This window comes from Suillus subalutaceus, assembly GCF_016647625.1.
Source record: "Suillus subalutaceus strain FC151 chromosome Unknown DFJ58scaffold_110, whole genome shotgun sequence".
In the NCBI taxonomy this organism is placed as follows: Eukaryota; Fungi; Basidiomycota; class Agaricomycetes; order Boletales; family Suillaceae; genus Suillus; species Suillus subalutaceus.
In genome coordinates, this window is record NW_024540359.1 from 136,167 (window position 1) to 160,424 (window position 24,258).

Consider the following 24,258-nt stretch of genomic DNA (forward strand, 5'->3'; position numbering starts at 1 on the left):
TTTTTCCCGCTACCAATTCACTTGGCCTGATTTTTGCCTAAAAGCTCATCACGACCCGTCCCTGATCAACTTTTACGAGAAGTTACTCCGTCACCCACAGATTTATTGGTCATAAAGCGAGGGTCGTTATCGCTCAAATCCTTCATTCTCACTTCTTCATACCCATAATCGTCCTCTAGCACCGGTCCTCCCGGCCATTGACTCAGATGGCTTTCAGTGTGGTCTTCCATCATGATGCCACAGATCCGTTAGCGGTTATCAGCGCACCACCCCCGGACGAATCTTCACACGAGCGAGCCGCGAGGGAAGAACGAGAGGCCGAGGCTCAAAGAATAAGTAATCTCATTGACGACGAAATTCGCGCTGAACGGGCGATACGAAAGAAAGAAGAGGGTATAGTCAAGATCCTACTCTTGGGTCAGAGCGAAAGTGGTGTGTATATTCAATTTCTAACCTTTCCCCTCCGTCTTAGCCTTTACAACAGGTAAATCAACAACCTTGAAGAGTAGGTTACGTTGCCTTCTAATTCCGTCATCATTGAATGAGCATCGCAGATTTCCGTATGCGATTCGCCCGAGATAGATGGATAGAGGAACGAGCGTCATGGCGAGCGGTTATACTGTTAAATCTCGTTCGGTCTGCAAACACCATCCTTGATGCGCTATCGCAGGAGATGGACGATCTTGACCCAGACGAACTCGATGACGCGTTCAGGTTCGACGATTACTATCGTCAATATAAAGTTCGCCTCAGTCCGCTCCAAGCAGTCGAGAGTAATCTGAAACGCTTACTCGGCGCCACGGAAGACATCCAACTACGAAAACGAAATTCTCCGACAACAATCGCACCTTGTGGCTCACCGGAATTCTTTGTTCGTTCGCGGACTTGGCGCAACTTTATTCAAACAACCCGAGATACCGAGTCCCCGCGACATTCCTGCCAGCAAGATCTTTCCACTTTACTCGACAGCACAGACGTGATCGCGAATGGCAAGGATGACATCAAGGCCCTATGGAGGGATAGTGATATACAAGCCATGCTATGGAGACGGAAGACCCGGCTCGAGGATTCTGCTGGCTTGTCAGCCTATTCATATTCCTTTCTTGCCTTATTTCTCTGAATCCATTTACCCGCAGCTTTTTAGACTCCATCGACCGATTATCGGTACGAGATTATGAGCCAACTGATGACGACGTCCTCCGGGCTCGATTGCGCACGCTTGACATCCAGGAACACGACCTGATAGTTGATGACAGTGAGTAAAGCGTGAGATTTTCCCCCTTTGTTCTGAATCCATTTTTCTAGAGACCGATACTCCGAAATGGAAGATTTTCGATGTTGGCGGCTCGCGCACACAAGTCCGTGTTTCGCCGATTTTCCAATTCATGCTCACCACCGATGATGTCTGCTAGCGTCACGCTTGGCTACCGTATTTTGATCAAGTCAATGCGGTCATATTCCTCGCACCAATCTCGTGTTTTGACGAGCGACTTCTTGAAGACCCTCGTGTCAACCGTTTGGAGGACTCCTTCATACTCTGGAAGGCGATATGCTCCTCCAAGCTTCTCTCACGGACGATCCTCATCCTTTTTCTAAACAAGATGGACATTCTCGAGGAGAAAATCAGAAACGGCGTAACGGTGAAGCGTTATCTCCCCAGCTATGGCGACCGGCCGAATGAGACGAATGATGTTGTCAAATGTATATATTTCTTGCTGTGTCGCGAACTTTCAGCGTGATTAAACGACTTGCCTCTAGACCTTCGACAAAAGTTCAAGGACACGGTGAGGTATTGCTCTCCGGAGCCGCGGGTATTTCATATATACCCGACATCCGTCATCGTTGGTTCTTCCCCTTGTTCCAGGCCGAAAGTCCTGTTAATCTTCATTTGCTTGATAGGATACGGACAGTATGTCTGTGACACTAATATCTGGTGCGTGCTTCTGTATTCTCCTGTGGTTTACGCAGCCTGTTGAAATGAAGGAACAATCTGACAGTGCGGGACGGGATCTTGCGCGAATACCTGAAGCGGGCGGATTTGTTCTAAGCAGCGGATCACGGAGCGATAGAAACATTTGTAATAACAGATCACATGCGAAACTTCGGCGAAACCTGATGAAGATACGACAGTTGACGATATAGATACGACAAGAGTAATGAGTGCACGAATACCCCCTTGCTTGCTGAATCATGACTTGTGAATACCATATCGTAATCTATAGGGTCCCAGGACATAATACAATCAGTAAACTTCTCACATGACCACACGCTCAACTTGTCTATCAAGCTACAACGGTTTCCATCCCTCGCCCGTTGGCCATTTGAGGTTGTCTGTTTCCTTCAGAAAGTCACGATGTATTCCAGAGTTCTTCATCCGCTCCAGGTCTTCCCCTGAGCTCGGCTCGTCGTCATTAGGAGAGTCCGTGTACGGATCACGATCAACATGAGCACCATCGTCGTCATCCTGATGGGTATCCGTCATCAGCCCCTGCTCGCCCTCTTCCATCCACCTCGCTGGAGCATGCGAATGGTGAACGAAACCCCCGCCGACTGATACCTGCCTCAGCTTTGTACCGTGCCGCATCCAGTTTTGGTTGGGCTTTGAGTTGAAGATTTGAGATAGTTTTCTGGATGTGGGACATTGGTGAGGTGTCGGTGGTGTCGCGGTCTCTCGTTAAGGAGATATGGCGAGAGAGGCCTTGGGATGAGGACGTTCGTGTGTGAGAGGGAAATGCGGATGCGGATGCGGGGAGCTCCGTTGTGCTTGACGCTGCAATGACCTGTATGCTCTCGGGACGCTTGCGCCGAGGAGGGGGAAGTGGGGGCGTTGCAGTGTGGCGCAGTGACTTGGACCGCGTAGGACGTATGAAGGAAGACGTGAAGGACTCTGTTGTGTCGTTTGTGGGTCTGCGATCAGGGTGAGTTGGCGGCGCGGGGAGATGGGACGAGACGTCCGGTGTCGTAATTAAGAGGGAGTTTCCGGGAAGGGTTGGTTCTCTGGTGGGAAGTGGTGGGCGGGAAAGGGTGGGCGTATGTGAGGACTGGGTGTTTAAGCTAGCACTCGCCACTTGGTCGATGGACGGCAGGGAACTCGATGTTGATGATGGAGAGCTGGGTGTTCGTCGACGGGGGAGCGGAGGTGCAGGGCACGTGTCTTCAGATCCCGACGAACGACTCTCGAGTCCTTTGCGGAACTGCTTCGTGGGACTTAAGCTGCGCGGCCTGCTGCTCGCTGACGAACCGGACGACGTCGTCTTGAGCACTTGTAGAACACGCTCACGATCCAGCTGTTCTTCAACACGCTTCAAGTTCTGAGCATGCTTGCTAGCCTCCAGTGACTGCTTCATCAAGGGAGTCATGATATGGCTACTGCGAGGAGCATCGAATGGTGCCAGACCAGGTGCGCCTCGGGACTGGGCTAATGATGTGCGACGTTGTTGGGAAACCAAGGGTGCTGGTTTTCGAGGAGGAAGGGGTGGTGTCTTGCCATCGTTACGCTTCTCGGGGGATTTCTGAGCAGGGTCTGTCCCATTGACTTTGTCGCGTACCAAGAACGGATTATGGCTGATCTTCTGTTGCAAACGGGAAGGTATGACGGGAGGGGTGTCAGATTGATCGGGAACGGATGATAATGGGTGTTGTGTTTCAGACTCGAGTGATTGGCGAAAGGGATTTGTGTCTGGAGAAGAAGAGTTTGAGGACGTGGCGTCTTGTTTGGGTCGGTCGGGATGGACTGGCGGAGCATTGAGTTGGAGTTTTGAGGGAGAAGTTGATCTTGATCTTGAGCGTTCGAGAACTTCGGGGTTTAGGTGGACTGGAGTGCATGAATTCTGGTCAGTGCTGACTGGAGGATAAGGTGTTACACACCTTGGACAAACGCGAGAGTTCTATCAACGCGTTTACCTGACGCGGCATGAAGGACAAGCCTGAATGCAGCAAAAAACTGGCCACCAGTGAGACAATCTGTGTGGAGCAAGTTTGGGTAGAAGAGTTTCAGGATCTGGGCGAGACGCATACGGTTAGGACATATAAAGAAGGCATAGAAATGGCCGAACCTTGTCAATATCCGTAGTTGGTAGATTAGGATATCTGCCTCGTAGCCATGCTCGGACTTCGCGGACGCCAACGGACATGGCTTCAAAGTGAGCATCATTGTGGACGGTGTTTGGGTCGGGTGAAACAGCGAGATCGTTGAGAGCTGAAGTAAATAAGTTGTATTCGAGATCATTGAGGGCAGATACATGAAGAACTAGTGGTCGCATTGCAAGCAGGAGGAACTTTGCATGAGTAAAGCGCGCGTAAGGCTAAGTAGTAAGCAACGCCATCTGCGCTAAAGACCACGCTAATGATGCACGTGTTTTGTGACCACTACCATCATGTCAACTGAGCGTGAAGATCTTCCGCCGCCATACAGCCCTACTACAGCACCGCCCATTTGGGAACCTCACTTTATAGATCTATCCCAACATTCATCTCTTGTTATTCGCAAGCCCTTGGATCCTCCACCCGCCTGCTTCTCCACTCCGTCGCCTCCAAGAGTGAAATCTAATGATTTCCCTCCATTCAGAATCCCCTGCGCTGGAAACAACCTCGCAGATGGTTTCCGCATTCTTTATCCCTCGGGTCTACTTGATAAACATGGCATTCAACAGGCAGACTGGACCCGCTTCCTGGAGGATCTTGGAATCTCTGCTCGTCTTGCGGGTCAGGGACTCAGCGCAGTGGGTTCTCGCGTTCCCATAACACCATTCCCCGTCCGTGGTATATTCGGCACAAGAGCAACTGGGACCGTATATGACTCTCAGTTCACGAGAAGCCCTAGGGACGAGGTGCAGACACTCATTACCGTTTGGAATCAGTCTGCGTTTGAACGACGCAAATTGCATGTCACCCTGCAAATCAAAGGAGGAGTGGATAACAGGGCCCCGTACGAGCTTCTTGTCGAGTCTCTCTGAAATGCTTATGATAATCTCTGCACATACCACCAGAAATTCTTTATATTCGAGATTCACATCAGGTGTAGCACACGTTTGTAAATCCATGTCCGTTCGTGTCGACAGCTAAACATCCTCGCATGATTTTATTTGATTCACGCTACTTTACGAATAAATTGTCTTTAGAACTCTGGCGATATGCAGCAGCGCTACTTGTGGTTGCTGAATCTACCAGTACGTTTGATACGCCGACTCACTCATCTGAGTTCAGTCAGTGAAAGCACAAGAGCGGTTGCACAACGTTAAGTCGTCCTTGTATGATTTGCTTCCAAGTTCGCGATGGTGAAAAGGTGGAGAGCTTCAGCCTACAATTAGCCTAGACCAGCACAGCGAAGAATCCGACAGTTCGAAAGTTCGGATGTGCGCATAGCCTGAGGACAGATACAAGTGCGAATTCGCTAAACATGTCTACCAGTCTACCGGCCACGACCTGAAAACAATGGCGAGTGAGCATCTGAAGAAGATATAGGAAACAGCTCAACCTATATTGGGCCAACAGTTCTTGTTTGTTGACAACAATGCACATGCATGTGCGAAGTAGCGTAACCCTTGCATATTTGGGAGAGTCAGAGTCAAGGGACTTGCTGGGATGGTGACGGATATAGATGAAGGTTAATGCGGGATGATGTCCGCCGAGTTCAAGTACGAGAAGTAGAACCTACTACAGGAACGCCGTCGCTCAGTGTCGATGGAAATCTCTCGCATCGACCATGCTCACCTTGAGAAGATTCTCATTTCCTTGGGAATCTCATCGACGTCGTGCCTGGGAACCTACAAGCGCGTCCATGCCCTAACATGCAATGGTCGAGTATAGTCAAGGACCGTTTCTGTATGGCCATTTGACCAGTCCGAATGAGTGTTCTGAGCTCGGGGCCCCGGGCTTCAAGCAAAATGGATCGGTGTACCGGGTAGGATACTGGGCTCACAGAATCTCGTCCGAGAGGAATTGGACCAAAATGACCACCGCAGGGGTCGAACCTGCAATCTCCTGATTCCTTCGTTATCGTAGTCAGACGCGATGCCATTTCGCCAGGCGGCCGTGCTGTTGTTATCGTTCCTGTTGGAAATGACACTCCGGTTTCTTAAAAGACCGCCGGTGTTGGCAAATTGTTCCAGCGAGGGCAAAGAAGACGCCCTGCTCAGGCAAAGACAACCTAAATGTCAGTCTAAAACTATAAAAGATAAACACTCAGTTTCAGGTATCACCCCTTGCGCAATAGTCAACCCGTTTGGTATGTTTTAGAAACCACGAGGACAGGTGGTGCACTGTGGTGAGTGATGACCCTACGACAACCCTATAAGTACACAGATTGTAAGTAGTCGGGACCGATGTAGGCAACCGATCGCTCCGGTATGTTCGGAAACTCAACGTTCAACCGCAATCAAACGCCTGTTACTTATCAATGACCACCCAGTGAATTTCTGTTCCGGGCGAGAAACAATTGTGAGAGGGCGACTTGGTTCAAATCCCGGTGGGAAAGTCAACTTGGGTTTTTGCGCTAGAATGAAGCCAGCGATTTGCGCCGGATCCCAAGGACTTCGTGTGATCTTTCTGGGAGCAGGGCTGTTTATGGGGGTGATGATCTGGTGCAGTTCATGCGTGGCGAAGAGGCGAATGACGACGGAGACGGAGATGGTGTGAGACGGAAAGGAGGTCAGTAATTTGGCCGTGGCACTAGCAGAAAAAGACCAGATTGTGCCCGCCGAGATCGTGCGGAGGTATCTTACTGGCGAACCTCAGCCGAGTGCGCGGTGGGTGGGGAGAGCTCGGTCTCCACTCTCTTCTGGAGATGGGTCATGCTCGCCACTTGTGGCAGCTATACCTTTGTTCCAGTTTGACAAGGTTGACGAAGAGGGAGATGGTGCTGGGGAGGCAAAGGGGGAACTTGAGGTTATGTTTTACCCGGAGTTCCATGCGACAGTTTTCCATACCAGGAGAGGCGGAGCATTTTGGATATCCTAGGGCGCCACAGCGGGGGTTTCGCCGACATTTTACCATTTTGCCACTAGTGAAATCACATTCGAAATGCAATCTAGAGCGCTCCGCATCTAGAATCCTGCTTAGGTATCTACATAAAATGACCAAACCCCCAATTGATTATGGAGGTGTATCGTAGTAGATGCCGACAAGCTATATGACGGGATTTGTATTCATTTCAATGCGACGTTTACCCCGTGAGTGTCTGGTTCCGTTCCGTGCTGTGGGGAATGCTGGTCTGTCCATGCCATCGTCTCCCCGCTAAACAATACCATGAGGCTAGACGGCTAAAACTAAATATAAGCAAGGTACATGTATGACTAAGCTTGATGGAAGTTGCTAGGTAGGATCAGCCACTGATATATGATGTTGATACTGGCATCACCACTACCACTTCTAGTTATCCTCGGCAGTACAATGATTCATGTATCTCCATCACACTGACATTGCTAGTTATCTAGTGCATATCATTCTCACAGTAGATCCTGAAATAGCAACCAGTATATCGCAGGACAATCGACGAACTGTCAAACGGAAGATGGAGGCCCTGACTACGGGACACGTGGGGATGTCCATACCCAAGTATTTCAGAGAGGCTAGAGCTCAAGCGCTCATCCATGAGCATATGGTGTGTAGGATCTCACGATTGATATTGCTAATTTGGACATTTTCTGACCACATGCTCGATATTTGTTGAACCGATTTGCGCACGCCAAGAGCCGAAGCGGCCTTCATTCAATCCCTTAAGAAAGGCCCAAGGCTAGCATCTCTACCCCCGACGTGTCCGCCCTTCTCCACGTAGTACCGTATCTTTTTCAATCGCTACAATGCCTGGGGGACCTGGAGGATCAGGGACTGGTGTCAACACTGGTTCATTATTCTGGGCGATTATCATGTCCGCTTTCGCAGGTACTGTTGTTCTCCTATACTCCCAAGTCCTTACACTAATCTATACTCTTGGCATTCAGCTTTTGGTGGTATTCTTTTCGGGTTCGCTTTCATGAACTTGTTGCTCGTCGTTTCGTCATTGACATTACTTCACATTCAATAGATATGATACTGGTACCATTGGAGGTGTCATTGCTATGCCCAACTGGTTGGAAACATTCGGTGTATATGACCCCAGTGTCGCGACCGCGGGTGACCTCGGTTATTACCTTCCTACAGCACATAAAAGTCTCGTCGTACGTAAATGGTACTTTCTAACGCAACTTTGACCGATTGTTCTGACAGGTGTCAATCCTTTCCGCGGGAACTTTCTTTGGAGCTCTACTTGCGTTTCCTATGGCGGACATTGTCGGGCGAAAGTGGGGCATCGTCGCTTCTTGTGGTGTCTTCTGCCTTGGAGTGGGCTTACAGCTGGACACGCACTGGACCACTTTCGTGGTTGGACGTGGTATGTTCAAATCAGATTTTCTTGGATTTGCTTTTCTTTCTTACGCGTGAATAACATCAGTCATTGCCGGCTTCGGTGTGGTATGTTCTAAATACTAATATTTTCCTTTTCATTCGTAACTTACGATGGATGCCATTAGGGGCTGGTCTCATGTTTGATTCCTATGTATCAGTCCGAGGTGAGTGTTCATCCTGCAAAAATAACTTAGCCTGACGGTCTTCAAACGTCATGTAGTGTGCACCGAAAAGCTTGCGTGGAATGATTGTCGGGCTTTATCAACTTGCGAGTAAGTGTTTATTCTGTATCATAATCGTATTCTCCTTATTTCTCTATCTTTAGTTACTATCGGGGCATTGCTTGCCGCGATCGTCCTAAATGCCACAAAAAATGAACTGAGCTATACTGCTTGGAGGGTATGTTGAGTATCTCGAGCAAGTCATGCTATGGGGCTTACTCGTAATTTCTCAAGACTCCCATCGCAGTACAATTCGCATGGGCCGCTATTCTTAGTGGTGGCATTGTAAGCCCACAGCTCCTTTGTCAGGACTTCTGCTGTACCAATCCGGTTTTCTTCTAGGCCCTTCTTCCTGAAAGTCCGCGGTTCCTCATGCACAAAGGCCGCGAGGATGAAGCCAGAAGAGCATTGGCCCGTTTCATGACCATGCCCCCCGAATCTCCTGAAGTTGAACTCGAACTCGATGAGATTGCGACCGCTCTTGCAGCCGATCGCGCAATCGGGCAAGGGACGTATATGGGTTGGTAATTTGATACCTTCCTGTAGACTCGTGCTAAGAGGCTGCTAGATTGTTTCAGGAACAATGAATCGAAAAACGGTCTCCGAACATGGACTGGTATTTGGTTACAAGGGGTAGGTTCTCCTTTGTTATCCTTACTCGTACTCTTTACCCACATACCTCTTTAATAGTGGCAACAACTGACTGGAATCAACTTCATCTGTACGTGCCATTGTCCAACTTCGATATTCTCTCTAACCTTCATTCTGCTCCTACTTTAGTCTACTACGGCACTGTCAGTCCATTCAATTTCGCGTGCTTATTATCGGTGACCTGAACTATTTCCGCAGACATTCTTTGAATCAGCCGGAATCACCAACGCCTTCATCATCACGTGAGTTCTTACCTGGAGCTCACATTTATATTACCGACATCTTTCTTAGTATCATTGCCGACGTCGTAAACACCGTAATGACCATCGTCGGTGTTCAACTGATCGACAGAGTGGGCCGTCGGCGCCTGCTGCTCATTGGTGCTATTGGCATGTGTTTTTGCGAATTCATCGTCGCAATCGTGAGTAGCCTGCCATCCACTGGAGGCCATTTTAATCACTTCACCCATGATAGGTCGGAGTAACAGCAGGACGGACAGACACAGCTGCTGTAAACATACCCGCGCAGCGTGTCTTAATCGCTTTCGTTTGCTTGTAAGGAATTTACCACTAAATTCCTGTCAGGTCACTCATTTATTTTCTCTCTTGCCTTCTCTTAGTTATATTGCATTTTATGCTATCTCATGGGGTCCAGTTGTATGGGTTGTCACCGGAGAAATCTTCGTAAGTCATCTATAACCACGTCACCTACACTAGTTCCAATATTTTCTTGGTCTCTAGCCTCTCAATATCCGTGCAAAGGCCATGTCACTCAGCGTGGCTAGCAACTGGCTTTGGAACTTCGGTATCGGTAAGATGGCGTTTTCCCTTTCACTCTTCTCCTCTAATTACGAAAATACAACTGTAGGATACGCAACACCTTACCTTGTCGACCCTTCCACCACTGGTGTCAACGGCGTTGCAACCGCTAACCTGGGTGTTAAGGTGTTCTTCATCTGGGGTTCGACTTGTCTCGGGTGCTTCATCTTCACGTGAGCTCTACCCTTCTGACCGCCTCCATTGCATTATTGATCCGGCCATCGCCCCTTTCTATTTATGCAGCTATTTCTTCATCCCCGAAGTGAAAGGACTTTCTCTCGAACAGATTGATCTTTTGTACCGCGAGTCTTCCGGTATGTTTATTATTACCTTTGATCCAGTCCGAGCAGTGCCTGACCGTTTATTTAAGTTCTCAAATCCGATAGCTACCGCAGACAGATGCTGGAAGTGGGCGAGACGTACGTCCAGAAGAAGAAGGTATGCAATAGAGGACTCGTGTTTTGGTCTATGGTGTTTAACACTTACCCTTTCCCTCACAGGGCGATGGTTACGTCGAGGAGAAAGGACAGGTCTGAGATATATATTGAACATGTAGTATTTTACCCAGGTCGTAATAATTATTTCACTACTTTCATTGTCTGTGTCAGATGAGAACTGGCGCGTGAGCTGACTGATTAATACAATTGTTACGCTAAATACGAGGCTTGAGATTGGTTCATCGTACCATATTAGATATCAACTTGTCCCTATCACTACTCGGCGGCTCGCGGTTCCTCGCGGTATACCATGTACCTACTAGAAAACCGTGGATTTGGGTGACGCACTCCGTACTTTTCCACATAGCACCCATACCCGCACCATCCCACAGACCCCAAGAATTCTCATCGGATGTTTTCAGCTGGTGTATACCCCAATACAAAAACTTCAAGGGGTTAAAATTTCTCGCTCCACCAGTAAGACCTGCAAAAAGAAGGAAAACTGGCGTAAATTGGAAAATGTGTTGAAGCATAAAAGTTACATAGCCACCGACTTTTCCCGAGCATCCAAGCACTTAGCTGGTCGTGTAAATTCCCCATGGCCACGGTCCCGCCCTTTTCTTCCCTCCACTTGTGGGGCGACCTGGGGCGACCAAGTCTAGCACTAGCCAGGTCCAGGCACAAGATCGTCATTTGAAATCACAATTTCAATAAAACGGACTCCGTTACTTATCAATGACCACCTAGTGAATTTCTGTTCCGGGCGAGGAACAATTGTGATCCCAAGAGAGTGACTTGGTTGAAATCCCGGTGGGAAAGTCGACTTGCGTCTTGTATGACTCTTCGCAGCACAGTGCGATTATCCTAATGGCCGGATCTATTTGGCAATGCAAATGGGGGTACCAGTAGGAATTCGTCGCTAGGGCAAAGATAAATTCGAGATAGCACAAGTCGCGATCACCGCGACTTGTGCTATCTCGAATTTACATAATGACGTGTCAAAAACTCCAGTGTTAAAAACTCGGGAGTTTTTCACGGAGCCCTATCGCGATCACGATGGAAGAAGCAGTCAGGACCATCACCGGTGGGTGTTGCGCAGTCAGGACAGACTGCGGTAAGGATAGCAGGGGAGAAATTCGTCAAAACCATGTTTGAATCATCAACGACATCGATGGAGGCTAAGACTTCTCGGGAACTGTGAGCAGTGCGAAGGGCAGCATGACGTAAACGGGGAGGCATGCTGCTCCTCATGCAGATGATAAGCTTCTCGATGTATACATGTTGTTTAGTGGGGCTGCAGCTCACACTGATACTACTCAATAGTACAAGGATGTCACCTGCTGTGTTGTGTTAGTAGAACAAACATCGCTGAGGTAGTCCACTAGCCAGTCGAAGTCTTCTGGCGAGTGGGAATTGTCTTTCCACGAGGTTTGATGCTGCCACAACCAGGTAGGGTCTGAAGGTGATACGGGATGCGAAGATACGGGGCGCAAGGATATTACGTCGAACTTGAAGCGCTGTACTTTTCGTAGTGCTGCCGATGAATCACGATCATTGTATTGACATGACCTTATTCGTAAGAAAATCTTCCAGCGTACGCCCAGGTTCCACATTTTCGGAGGTGGAAGTAGATTACGTCAAACACCCGACAGATGACGTTGGCATGCCATGCTTGGCGGATAGCACTGTCGAGATCGCCTCCATCTGCTGCCCAGAGTACTTTCTGGAACTGCGTCCAAAGACACTCAGCAAGTTGGGGCAGAGCAGAGCTACATAATCTCTTCGCTAAGCATAGAAGAAAATCCATCAACAGCACCTTTTATCAACCCGAACGATGTCCTTGTCAAACTGAACCCCAACCATGACGCAAGCAAGAACAGTGCAATTCGCTATTATTTGAGGCGACGGAGAGAAAGGAGAGCATAGGAGTTTTCATATCACTTATATGGTCAAAACTGAAATAGGTTTCAAACTTGTGAAAAAAGTTCTTTTCATGGGCTGGTACATATCATGGAGGGTACTTCCAGGAATGATATGAGCCAACAATTAAAGAAATCGGCGGTTGGGCTGTGGAGATATGGCCAAAATACTGACATTTTGGCCCCACCACCATATGTCACCAATATTGATCTCCAGGTGGTCCAGGATCATCACCAATCGATTCCTATCTATTGGAGTCGAGCATCTATGGTGACCATAGATGTTCCTGGAGGGAACATCTTAATTTGGTTAGTAAAGGGAACAAAGGAACACCAAGACTAATATTCTGTGGGAAAAGAGGGAACACTATGTCTTTATTTGGTTAAGACAGTGGGAACACAGGAACATCATGTGTCATTATCTGTGGGAAAGAGGGAACACTATGTCTTTATTTGGTTAGGACAGTGGGAACACTGTGGGAAAGAGGGAACACAGGAACATTTATTGGGAACACTCCGTGGGAAGAGGGAACATAGGAACATCATTTGTCATAATCTATGGGAAAGAGGGAACACATTCTTTCTCTGACCTTTAACTCACCACTTGTATTTTCGCATTTTTCACAACCTAGGTGCCTTTAATTCATTATACCCTTGCTTTCATATCATTATAGCATATCTTCACAACATATATGAACCCATCCCAGCCCTTATTTGACCTCCTAGAGCGCCCTATATCAATTCCTGTACTTATATGGTCATTTCAGAAATAGGTTTCAAACTTGTGAAAAAAGTTCTTTTCATGGGCTGGTACATATCATGGAGGGTACTTCCAGGAATGATATGAGCCAACAATTAAAGAAATCGGCGGTTGGGTTGTGGAGATATGGCCAAAATACTGACGTTTTGGCCCCACCACCATATGTCACCAATATTGATCTCCAGGTGGTCCAGGATCATCACCAATCGATTCCTACACCTAAAAAACCCTAGGACAGGCCTTTACAGTATCGGTCTTAAGTTAAATTCAAGCACAGCAAAATATAGGAGGTAGGAGGGGGGAGGAGGACCTTGTATATCTCAAGAACGCGATTTTTTCTGGGAAATCTGGCTCGACCATCATGTTCAGATGGATCAAGAACCCCCAGGAAAAATGCTTTTGGAGCACTGGCAAGTCATGGGAAGTCTGTAAAAATCGATCTTTGTGGGGGGTATGAGGCAAACTGACATATTTCAATTCAAACAGGCTAGAAATAATCTGGGACCATCTCCAATCGATTCCTGTGATCATAAAACACTAGGAACATCCTTTGATATATCAGTATTCACATAATATGAAGATATATGAGATAGGAGGGGGAGGGGGACCTTGCATATCTCAAGAACATGATTTTTTCTGGCAAATCTGGCTTGACCATCATGTTCAGAGGGTTCAAAAACCCTCAGGAAAAATGCTTTTGGAGCACCAGCAAGTCATGGGAAGTCTGTAAAAATCGATCTTTGCAGGGGGGTATGAGGCAAACTGACATATTTCACTTCAGACAGGCTGGGAATGCTCCAGTACCATCTCAAATCACTTTCTGTGATCATAAAACACTAGGAACATCCTTTGATATATCATTATGTACATAATATCAATATATATGAGATAGGAGGGAGGAGGGGGACCTTGCATATCTCAAGAACCTGATTTTTTCTGGCAAATCTGGCTTGACCATCATGTTCAGAGGGATCAAGAACCCCCAGGAAGAATACTCTTGAAGGACTGACAAGTAATGGGAAGCCTATAAAAATCGATCTTTGTGGGGAGGTATCAGGCCAACTGACACATCACAATTCACATGGGCCCAGATGACTCTGAGACCATCTCCAATCAATTAATATGATCCAAAAACATTAGAAACATTCTTTTATACATCAGTATTGACATGGAATCCTGTCTCTGGGCACAGTAGGTAGTAGCCAGGGGGAGGGGATAGCATCACTCTGGAATATGATTTTTTCGGACCAAACCAGTGTTCCCATCAGATTCAGATGACTCAATAACCCCAGAAACAAGTTCTATTTGAAGCCGAGCAAGTCAAGTGAAAGCTCAAAAAATGAATCATTGGGTGAGGCAGCATCACAGGGGTGACACTGCTTACATAAGCAAAAGCGGTCAACTTGACCATAGGTGAGCAACTTTACAACAACATGACTTTGACATATCAAATTATTGTTCCTACTGGTCCATGTCTTCATAAATAAGCCTGAGATCAAGTCATGCAAGTCTTAGGGAGGTATCAGGCTGACTGACACATCACAATTTCACATGGGCCCAAATGACTCTGAGACCATCTTCAATCAATCAATATGATCGCAAAACACTGGGAACATCAGTATTGACATGGATTCATGCCTCTGGGCACAGTAGATAGAGGGAGACAGTAGCATAACTCTGCAATATGTGAATTTCCAAGTGACAGGCTGTATTTAGAAATGCTTATATAAGCAAAAATGCGGTCAACTTGAACCAAAAATTTTCTCTTTCTGTCTTCCTTCTTCTTCACCCACTCTAAACTGTTTTTTTTTTTCACTTTGTGGGTCTGGGGGACTTTTGCTGGTTGTCACTCCTTTTTGGGAGTCTACTGTTGATAATGGTGCCAGCATTTGTCACTTTTTGTTTCACTTTGTGGGTCTGGGGCCCTTTGTTGCTGGTTGTCACTCCTTATGGGAGTCTACTGTTGATAATGGTGCCAGCATTTTTGGGTCTGGGGACTTTTGCTGGTTGTCACTCCTTTATGGGAGTCTACCATTGATAATGGTGCCAGCAATTTTCGCTTCCTATGACTTTGTGGGTCTGGGGGCTTTGACTGGTTGTACTGCCAGCCATTTTTCGTTTTTTTTTTTCATTTCGTGGGTCTGGGGGGACTTTTGTTGGTTGTCACTCCTCTATGGGAGTCTACCGTTGATAATGGTGCCAGCATGTTTGGGTCTGGGGGCTTTTGTGCTGGTTGTTACTCCACCAGCATTTTTCACTTTTTTCACTTGGTGGGTGTGGGAGCCTTTGACTGGTTGTAGTGCCAGTTATTTTTCGCTTTTTGAACTTTGCGTCTCTGAGGGCTTTTTTGTTGGTTGTCACTCCTTTATGGGAGTCTATGTGTGAAAGATATCTGGTGAGTCCAAAGGGGATGCAACCAAAGGACTAACAATCTATACGGCTTTTGCGTACGGATAGCGGATGAAGACGGGTACAGAAAGTGACGGACACGGAAAGCGACGGAGAGTGTGAGGTATCGAGGTCTTGATGTAACGAGCTACCGGTAATGATCCATGTAACGGAAAGTGCGAGCAGAACGAGCGGTGAGAAATGCGGGTTATGCGCAAAGATCCATGATAGCAGAAACACTAAGGGGACTTAGACACGCAAACTTAGACACTGAATCCAAGGGAGTGAAAGGAAGTGATATTCACAGAGACAAGCACAACTATTTATCGTGAGTCGTACAAACTCGGAATCCTCAAAGTGGCGACAGTAAGTACAGGTGAGTCCGTAGCGTAAGTATGTAATAAAGCACAGGCGGCCTCATGTATGGGAACGCACATGTAATATGGCCTGCAAGTGATCAGAGACAACAAAAGAAGACAAATAGCACACCAATGGGGATGGATGGACATGGGTAGGATGAAGGCCAAGTGCATGCAGCATATATCTGACACGGATAGTGGATCCGGTAGGTGTCCATACAGACGGCTATAGACCGATTGTGAGGATGTTTGGCACACCGCACCAACCGCCATGCCTCACGCATCGTACACGCAGGCGCTGTGAAAGAGTAATAGCAACTAGGCTGTTATAAACTAGCGCTACTTATCCAAATAGGCGCGAGTGTAATCTTCGACCCAAGAGGACTGCTATTGAAGCAACTCCCTACTAATAAACAAGGGAAGCGATAGCGCAAAGGGCTTCAAACCTATAGTAACCTAAGACCAAAAACTAATGAGTAGCGCTGTAGCAATCAGCTGCAAGTGAGTTCCGACAGAGAAACGTGCGTATAAGTGACAGGCGCTATGCAAGTTGTTTTATGCGATAGCACTATGCGACGTCCAACTAGCGACAGCGAGAAGAAATCAAAGGGAGTGAGAGTGGAAAGTAAGATAAGACAGTGCAAGTGAAATGCCTGGTAGCGACTAGATTATTTGGGTAGCAAGGTCTTGGTTCCTTCCCCTTGGCTATTATCAATATTATAAATAATTTTCGCTTCTCAGAGCATTTGCTATTCATGTCACTCTATGTATTGTAAATGTGAATTATAAATTTATATATGATTATGTCTGAGGTAGAATCAGTGCTGTGTAATCCTATGCCCTTATCGCCTGACCGGTACTTATCTCTGACTCACTCAACCCTATGCCCTTACTGCCTGACCAGGACTTATCTCTGACTCACTCTCCCCTTTGCTCTTACCACTAATTTGGCAGTCCCGCCCTCGATCACTTCCTACCTATATATACTAGTAGGGTATCGCCTGTATTCTCTAACTTGAATCTACTTGGTTCTACCTGCCTATCTGCTTGAAGCCCTAAGCAAGCTTCTCCTTCTCGTCGCTTGACAGTCTTGCTAGCTGAGAAGCACGATTAGAGACATGCCATCCTAATTGTCGATAACTTCATTGTCAAGACAGAGTTCGCAACGCCCATGATCACACCAGGCTAACTTTGATCATGAAAAAGTCCATCACCATCAAGCCCTCATTAACAGGTTATATCTCCAAGGGTATTGCCCTCTGTGAGAAAGCCAGCTTCAAGAGACAACAATGGCATTTACACTTATGTTTCCCATGACAGTATGTCCTGCTGGAAAATATCTGCTGCTCTGTTAAGAAGGTGATGATTTGAACATACCTCCTTACCCTTAGCCAATGCCTCCAATATATCCTCTGTTGTGAGTTTGGGACGCCCTAGAGAGTCGCTGCCCTGCTTCTAGCATGGGAACAATAAATCCACCAAGATATGCTATGGCAACTCACAACAGCAATCTGGTTTTCATATCCCATGCCCAAGCGTCCACATCATACCCTGAGTCCAGTGCTCCTTGCCTCTTTGTCCCCTCATGACAAGATGTGAGGTTTCGAGTAAAAGACATGTATCTATGCTCCAGAAGCTATCTAGTGAGCTGCAGAATCTAGGACTACGGAATGCTGACAAATAGCCCAAAGAATTGGAAACAACCCTTCTTCTGATTGGTAAGCTCTATCCAGATTATGATTGATGATTCGGATTCCGTCGATGATAGATGGATGCATGTGTCTAGTGGTAATGGATGATGTGCACATTGAAACCCCCACATGGGACTACATGCTGTTACATATCCTACTAAGCGGAAGGATAAATGATGGTTCTGATGCGATGTGGCATTTCAAATTCCCATTTTAATTCCGGGTGGACGGCCCAGATGTTAACTATGACTATACTCATATGCCTGCTAGTCATCATACCAAGTCAACAACCCCTTACCAATGATGTGGAGTGGTCATTGTAGTCCAACAATATCATGTCCAAATTTAGAAATTAGTGACGTAACAGTCAAGGAAGGCAGGGAGGCAGTTATTTGTGTTGCTCCACTATCAAACATGCCCATCTACATGACTTCTAGTTAGCATCACTATCGCTCCCCTTGCTTTTAGTAGGGAGTTGCTTCAATAGCAGTCCTCCTGGGGTGATTACTATACTCATGCATCATTTGATAAATAGTGCTAGTTGCTAACTGCCTGGTACCTATTTCTCTTTCACACTGGCGCTACTGGTTGGAAGCGGAGCATGAGGGTACAATCACTGGGCTGGTTAGTGAGAAGTAGCGCTGAGTGGTCACCATTGCAAGCGAGTGGACTGAACTAGCTCATATGCCTGCTAGTCATCATACCGAGTCAGCAAGCCCTTACAAATGATGTAGAGTAGTCTTTCTAGCCTAAAAATATCATGTTCGAATTTAGAAATATGTGACACAACAGTCAAGAAAGGCAGGGGAGCGGTTATTTGTTTCGCTCCAAAATTAAACAAAGGCGGTGAGTTTATAAAATGGAATTTGGGCTATTGGTTTGGAAATAGCTGTAATTTGTATAACTTGGCTGTTTAGAACAATATAATGTCAGCCATGATAACCTTACATGAGCAATATATTTTTCACGCTGTGCTCGTTGTTTTAAACAACCACAATGTCATCGGACTGCCAGCTCCATCTGGTCATTTGTGTGCTTGGAATCCAAGTCCCATAAAGCAGCGAGATGATCACATTGGATGATGGATATTGGAGTGTCCTTGCTGCAGCTTACAATGTGATTCCATCATGCAATATCTGCTGCTAATTGATTGAGATGTGTGTTCACATATTATCTTTCTGTCTTACCCGATGTGTTTAATAAAATTGCCAATTTCTGTTATAAATGCAAGATATTGTGAGTCCATGAATGAAATACATAATGATTTTTTGCATGCTTCTGACAGGGAGTGAGACATCTGACCCTCACAGAAGAGCATGTACATCACACCCCCTATTTCTAGTGACATGTGGTTCAACAATGCCAGTACTCTGGTATTGACCATGTGTCTTCACACGTTATTTTGATCAATGTGTATTTTGCATGGAGGAGATTGGGTGAGGAAATGTCTGTATTCCGCAAATTCATGACACTAGAATGGGTGAGGAGAGGTTAGAAATTAATGAGAGAACATTCTTGCATGCGTACCCACACTAGTGAACGATCTTCGTGTAGTGTTAAATATGTATTCTGATATGCATTCGAAGGATGGTGGAATTATTGGGGTTGTTCTTGTATTCGTCAGACCGCATGGACACATCACCCTCATCATTCTAATTCTCTTTGGTGATGTCTGGTTGTGCAATGGGAGCATCTGCCATTCAGTTGTCTTTGCCATGGTACTCCTTCCCTAGAAGCTCATCGAGGGGGAGTTCAATTGTCGGACAAAAAATGCTGACGCAATTCGTGCAGCCATCACTGATTCCTTCGCTATAGGTTATGTGATTTGATAGGTGGGGGTGGGGCAGAGGAGATGAGCTGTGCCAATTGTGTTGTTTATATTAGGCCATGACTTTTTATAAGACGAGTAATTGGTTGCCATTCATTGACAGTAGACACTTATCCAGCGATAAATAGCTGTGGCATTGGAACAATGCCACAGCTACAACGTTAACGAAGTTGAAGTGCTCGAGGGAAATGCTGTTAATTTTGACGAGTTGGATCGGGTTGAACAAGGAATAATATCACAGGTAATTCTAGATGAGGTTGAGGTGGTTAATTACAATGGCGATGGTGGCGGATGGGATGAGGTAAAATATTGATGTCATCGTTAGGAATGTTGTATACATAGTCTGCATAGCGCCTAGAGTTTTGCCACCCTGGCAAAACAACCGGTATTTCCAGTTTTTCCGGTTATAACAGGCAGAACTAAATCCAAATAGTTCTGCCCCCCACACTAGGGATAAGTGATAATTTGTTTTTTCATTGTTTGCCATACAGATAGCAATCAATTGATTCGATAATAATCGTCTGATACTATCAATGATGGCTGTAAACATTCCCCTCGAGCTTGTCATGAAGATCTTCACTCTCGCCACTCATAGACGAGAGGAAGCAGCATCCTGGATTTGTGTTTCCAAAAGGACCTACATCTTGTGAGCGTTCGATGCCATGTTCAATCCTTTCCCTCTCTCTACTTATCCTGTACATACAGATTTGAAAGATTATTGTATAATAAGGTCGTCTTCAATGATGAAGACCATGCATTCAGATTCTTGGAATGCTACCGCCTTCGGAAAACGCATATCGATCCTCCTCCATCAACTACAGCGATGGTTCTCGGCTATGATATCACGTACACTACCCTAGTCGAGATATTGTCACTCTGCAAAGATATCACCAACCTTTCCATAGCATCCATCGACGAGGACTTCATTCCTGACCTCACAAATCTGCATCACGTACTGGAACCCATCCACCTCACGGTGCTCTGTTTACACATCAGATTATCGCTCACTCACTCTTCCATGGTGATGGCAAACACGTTCGCTACATTGACGCATCTTGAGATAGAAGATAAGGAAATGCTTCGCCCTGTTGACATGAACGCCTTCCCCAAGTTGACCCACCTGGCGCTATGGTTCGTCTTCATCAACGCAGGAGGGGACTTCCCTGGCGTTGTGAAGCGTCTTCTCCAACATGCAACCCTGCAAGTCCTTGTATTCCGTGTCGATGGTCACAGCGAATGTGCAACGTTCCTGGAATCCCGTGGAATCGTGGATCGTCGCATTATCATCGGACCTTCACGAAGGTTTGTATGGGATGATTTTGGACATGGTGACATGTTACTCTGGAAACTCGCTGACGACAGGGCCAACATGCCTGCCCCAAACCACAGTAAGTACATCTAGTTCAATTTGACATATTAGTTTCAAGTGACAAAATCACATAGAAAAGCACCGCTGCTTCTCTAACAGCACGTTTGAAAATAGATTCAGTGATTATAAGGGGCTTCCTCGAGTTCCTGAACGCGATGTGGACCGTGGGTTCCGACTGTATTATGGACCTGGGGATTCGTCGGATTGAGCTGTGTGATCCAGTTTGATGCGCAATGGTTCCAGGGACGAGGAGACAGAGGTGGATTCTAATGATGAGGACATAGAAGAGGATTCCCTCGATGAGGACGTAGAGGAGGATTCTCCCACCGAGGACAAAGACGAGCAGAGTTGTCCAGGAGTATATTTGACGCTGTTGGCTCTCTTGTGTACAATACATCAGTTTTGATACCTAATATTCAAACACGTATGACAGCTCACAAATGCAACTACCGATTGGCGGAAAAACATGATGTGAGATGGAATAAACTTATAGCGGTCAGAGGAAGTCGTGTGATCAAGTGCACCGAGAGTGTAGTTGCCAGTCAATGATCCCGGCAAGAACGAAGAAACTGCTTCTCCCTCAGGATGAATGAACGATATTACCGCAGCCATCAAGCCATTGATGGCGAAATACATTGCGAGTGACCTTCTTTGTATTAGGCCATGACTTTTATAAGACGAGTCATTTGTAGCAGAGGAAGAAATGCCGTTGTGACTGGATGCAGGGTGAGAAGAACCATGGTTAGTTCCAGAGGATTCATCATGTCTCTTGCGCTTGGAATCCCCTCGTAATCCAGCGAGCAACTGGCCAAGATCAGGCGCCTACCTCACTATGAGATGAGATTGGCAGAAACTGACATGTCATTATTTTGCCTCAAAGTATGGTCAATATGTATTTAATCATGATACGGCGATGACCTGTTATATAGGCGCAACAAAGGCAAAGCCACCAAGCGTTTTTGGTCTTCATTTGTATAACGTGGTTGTTTAGAACAATATAATGTCAGCAATGATAACATTAATTGAGTGCCATAATTATCACACCGCGCTCTTTCTTTCAAACCATCAACATGTCATCAGACCATCAGCCCAAAAAGCAGCAAGACTATCACACGGAAGGATGGGCATCGGAGTGTCCTTCCTGCGGCTTACAATGACTCAAATCACAATCTGTGCAATGAGGTCGATATCCCGCTCATCCGATTCATGACAAAATTCCCAGCATCTACTTGCAGCAATACCATTGATGTGCAGTTCATGCCTGGTGCAGCACGTCACACTCCTCATTTTGAGCTGACAGTCGGGCAATCTCTCTGTATGAATAAATGTGTCATGTTCCATGAAGTGCCATACAATCCAGTGGAGCAAGTAGTGACGTGTCAATACCTCGATGCCATATTTGTGATCTCACCAAATTGCCCAGTTGATATCCACGGTACGTGTTTATGCGCGTCATTCCATTTGAAATTATTGATGAATATGATAGATGTTAGGAAGCGATGCAATGATCATGTGAACACAACCATTACGGGCACGATTGGTTCATTTTTCACATCGATGAACGATCCCACGAAGATTCAATGCATCCTTGATATACCTCTCGCACATGTCAGCATGCCATATGGTATCATGTACGTCCGATATTTTCTGATTATCGTCGCACATTGCTGATGGTCAGTTTAAGGCAACTCGATCATGGTCTCATGCATGGTTGGAATCAAACTACTCGCTCAATTCCGATCAGGTCCAAGGTCCATGCTAAATATTTCACTGCCAAGGGATGGGGTTACTGCATCATGCTGGATTTCTAACCCATCCTCGTCATGAGGCTGATGGGATGTTAACCTGGATGAGGATGGAGGCTGGTCTCAAATTTTAGGTCATATTCCGGTTAAAAAGCAGAGGCACATATCGCATTCATCTACAGGAGCTTGCCGCAAAACTTGCCAAATACACAGCACACACCCAATGGCTCCAGAACAACTGCGACGGAGAGCCAATCACTCTCCGGCCAGGAGATATGTTGTAAGTACATGAAGTGCTGAAATTTCGATCGCTAATGTTCCATGGAATCAGGATAATTCCTCCTGGAATGGTGTACGCCGTGTACACGCCAATCGCATCATTTGCTACTGGAGGACATTTCTATCATTATTCTTGAATGCACCTCACGCATCTTTCCCGGTACATTGACGCCGAAGTCGGAGATTCTCCTGCTCATGAAGCTCTTAATCATTCCATAGAGACCCTGCGTCGCATCGTTATAATGATTCCATATCTTTCCCCAAGAATAGGTCAGTACCAATGTGCTCTATAGAACGATCCGGCTGATCATGCCAGTAGTGTTTCCAAAAGATCACTCCTGAGTCTTTACATCATGGTAACGAAGGGACGACAGTATCGTTCAAAGGATGGCAGTCCACAGTATGTGGATGAGACCGGGACAGCACAAGCAAGCGCTGATCTCAGCGATGTCATAATTCGGCGTTTTGGAATATCGAATTAGTAAGATTGCAGAGGAGATTGTATACTTTGGCAATCAGCACAACCCAGGTCTTGCCATAGACCGTGCGGATATACTTCACACGTTGAAAGATTCGCTATGGTTATAGGATTAGGCTCCCCTGTAAATAATGCGTCTGCCGTTGTACTTTGGCTCTCATCGTGAAGTCTTCGCGGTGATTTTTCCATAATTTTCTGACTCACTTGTGTGGAGCATGGTAATCATAATATAGAACTGCACCAAAAATCCATACCCAAATGCCAGGATAATATCCTGGCTACTGATGATAGCATTAAGTAATAGAAGGTGCACAGGCACACGAGATGTCATAGAACCAGGATCAGTGCCATCGCACTGTGTCCTCTTACAATTTGAGTAAGTTTGAGGTTTTCTCTTATTTCGTGATGGTACATAGCTGTTGTCACCAACTGTCATAGCAGCACGCATAGAGGTACGTCGAATCACCGCCTATCAATATTATATAGGATTAGGGTTAGTGTTAGGGTATTTCCCAATGCTGCAGAGTGTTCTGACAGCTGTCGCTCTGCATCAATTTTTGTTTGCTGGTTACTTACACCGTCTGCATCACCCTCGATGTCTGTCTGGTATGCTGAGCATAATTGTTGCACCATCTAGATTCAATGTATGACAGCAAGATTTTTCTCGTGTTCAGAGTCTTAAAAGGCCTTTAAAATCCTTGATGTCACTTGTAAATTTCCCAACTCTATGCTCACACACTGTTTCACGCCAGGCTTAACAGATTTCTTTGTTTTTTTTCCATACCCAAAGAGTCCGTACTAATACAATGTGCTCTTGGCGTTTCCTTATTTTAATTTTGTGTAGCTGTTGTGTTATGAAAAACTGGTCAGACTATTTGCAACTCTGAACTGGAGACAGTGTTGTTATTATTGCTGTGGCGTGAGAATGTCACG

At 46.3% G+C, this 24,258-nt stretch overlaps 7 protein-coding genes and 1 non-coding gene across 8 annotated transcripts; 4 read left to right on the plus strand and 4 right to left on the minus strand.

Moving 5' to 3' along the window:
• Nucleotides 1-2,453, plus strand: DFJ58DRAFT_854517 (guanine nucleotide binding protein, alpha subunit). The gene is made up of 9 exons (XM_041393870.1): nucleotides 1-432; nucleotides 485-505; nucleotides 555-1,080; nucleotides 1,137-1,245; nucleotides 1,272-1,358; nucleotides 1,413-1,701; nucleotides 1,759-1,841; nucleotides 1,900-1,933; nucleotides 1,998-2,453. Exons 1-9 carry the CDS (start codon nucleotides 207-209, stop codon nucleotides 2,045-2,047), a joined length of 1,425 nt encoding a protein of 474 aa, XP_041240260.1. The 5' UTR covers nucleotides 1-206; the 3' UTR covers nucleotides 2,048-2,453.
• DFJ58DRAFT_747945 (uncharacterized protein) lies at nucleotides 2,288-4,341 on the minus strand (the record flags this gene model as incomplete). The annotated part of the gene is made up of 4 exons (XM_041387564.1): nucleotides 4,056-4,341; nucleotides 3,868-4,000; nucleotides 2,558-3,814; nucleotides 2,288-2,514 (listed from the first exon to the last, which is right to left on the minus strand). Exons 1-4 carry the CDS (start codon nucleotides 4,260-4,262, stop codon nucleotides 2,288-2,290), a joined length of 1,824 nt encoding a protein of 607 aa, XP_041240261.1. The 5' UTR covers nucleotides 4,263-4,341.
• Nucleotides 4,342-4,354: 13 nt separating this feature from the next.
• On the plus strand, nucleotides 4,355-5,145 carry DFJ58DRAFT_46350 (uncharacterized protein). Its single transcript, XM_041380508.1, has one exon. It carries the CDS (start codon nucleotides 4,377-4,379, stop codon nucleotides 4,953-4,955), a length of 579 nt encoding a protein of 192 aa, XP_041240262.1. The 5' UTR covers nucleotides 4,355-4,376; the 3' UTR covers nucleotides 4,956-5,145.
• Nucleotides 5,146-5,951: 806 nt separating this feature from the next.
• On the minus strand, nucleotides 5,952-6,033 carry DFJ58DRAFT_t125. Its single transcript has one exon. It is a non-coding gene; the product is annotated as a tRNA-Arg (tRNA).
• Nucleotides 6,034-7,631: 1,598 nt separating this feature from the next.
• Nucleotides 7,632-10,672, plus strand: DFJ58DRAFT_804905 (monosaccharide importer). Its single transcript, XM_041391061.1, has 22 exons — nucleotides 7,632-7,881; nucleotides 7,941-7,962; nucleotides 8,024-8,156; nucleotides 8,206-8,368; nucleotides 8,429-8,448; nucleotides 8,508-8,546; nucleotides 8,603-8,654; nucleotides 8,708-8,781; nucleotides 8,838-8,888; nucleotides 8,946-9,123; nucleotides 9,172-9,236; nucleotides 9,294-9,324; nucleotides 9,384-9,397; nucleotides 9,453-9,496; nucleotides 9,546-9,675; nucleotides 9,729-9,808; nucleotides 9,874-9,937; nucleotides 9,995-10,064; nucleotides 10,122-10,245; nucleotides 10,316-10,386; nucleotides 10,443-10,510; nucleotides 10,573-10,672. The coding sequence occupies exons 1-22, from the start codon at nucleotides 7,800-7,802 to the stop codon at nucleotides 10,606-10,608; spliced, it is 1,611 nt and encodes a 536-aa protein (XP_041240263.1). The 5' UTR covers nucleotides 7,632-7,799; the 3' UTR covers nucleotides 10,609-10,672.
• Nucleotides 10,673-10,697: 25 nt separating this feature from the next.
• Nucleotides 10,698-11,107, minus strand: DFJ58DRAFT_804906 (uncharacterized protein). The gene is made up of 2 exons (XM_041391062.1): nucleotides 11,064-11,107; nucleotides 10,698-11,011 (listed from the first exon to the last, which is right to left on the minus strand). Exons 1-2 carry the CDS (start codon nucleotides 11,074-11,076, stop codon nucleotides 10,749-10,751), a joined length of 276 nt encoding a protein of 91 aa, XP_041240264.1. The 5' UTR covers nucleotides 11,077-11,107; the 3' UTR covers nucleotides 10,698-10,748.
• Nucleotides 11,108-19,990: 8,883 nt separating this feature from the next.
• Nucleotides 19,991-22,634, plus strand: DFJ58DRAFT_731726 (uncharacterized protein; the record flags this gene model as incomplete). The annotated part of the gene is made up of 7 exons (XM_041386078.1): nucleotides 19,991-20,100; nucleotides 20,160-20,842; nucleotides 20,898-20,991; nucleotides 21,046-21,181; nucleotides 21,904-22,258; nucleotides 22,310-22,454; nucleotides 22,508-22,634. The coding sequence occupies 7 exons, from the start codon at nucleotides 19,991-19,993 to the stop codon at nucleotides 22,632-22,634; spliced, it is 1,650 nt and encodes a 549-aa protein (XP_041240265.1).
• Nucleotides 22,635-23,084: 450 nt separating this feature from the next.
• Nucleotides 23,085-23,958, minus strand: DFJ58DRAFT_844416 (uncharacterized protein; the record flags this gene model as incomplete). The annotated part of the gene is made up of 3 exons (XM_041393077.1): nucleotides 23,085-23,191; nucleotides 23,530-23,794; nucleotides 23,902-23,958. 3 exons carry the CDS (start codon nucleotides 23,956-23,958, stop codon nucleotides 23,085-23,087), a joined length of 429 nt encoding a protein of 142 aa, XP_041240266.1.
• Between the last annotated feature and the right edge of the window lie 300 nt (nucleotides 23,959-24,258).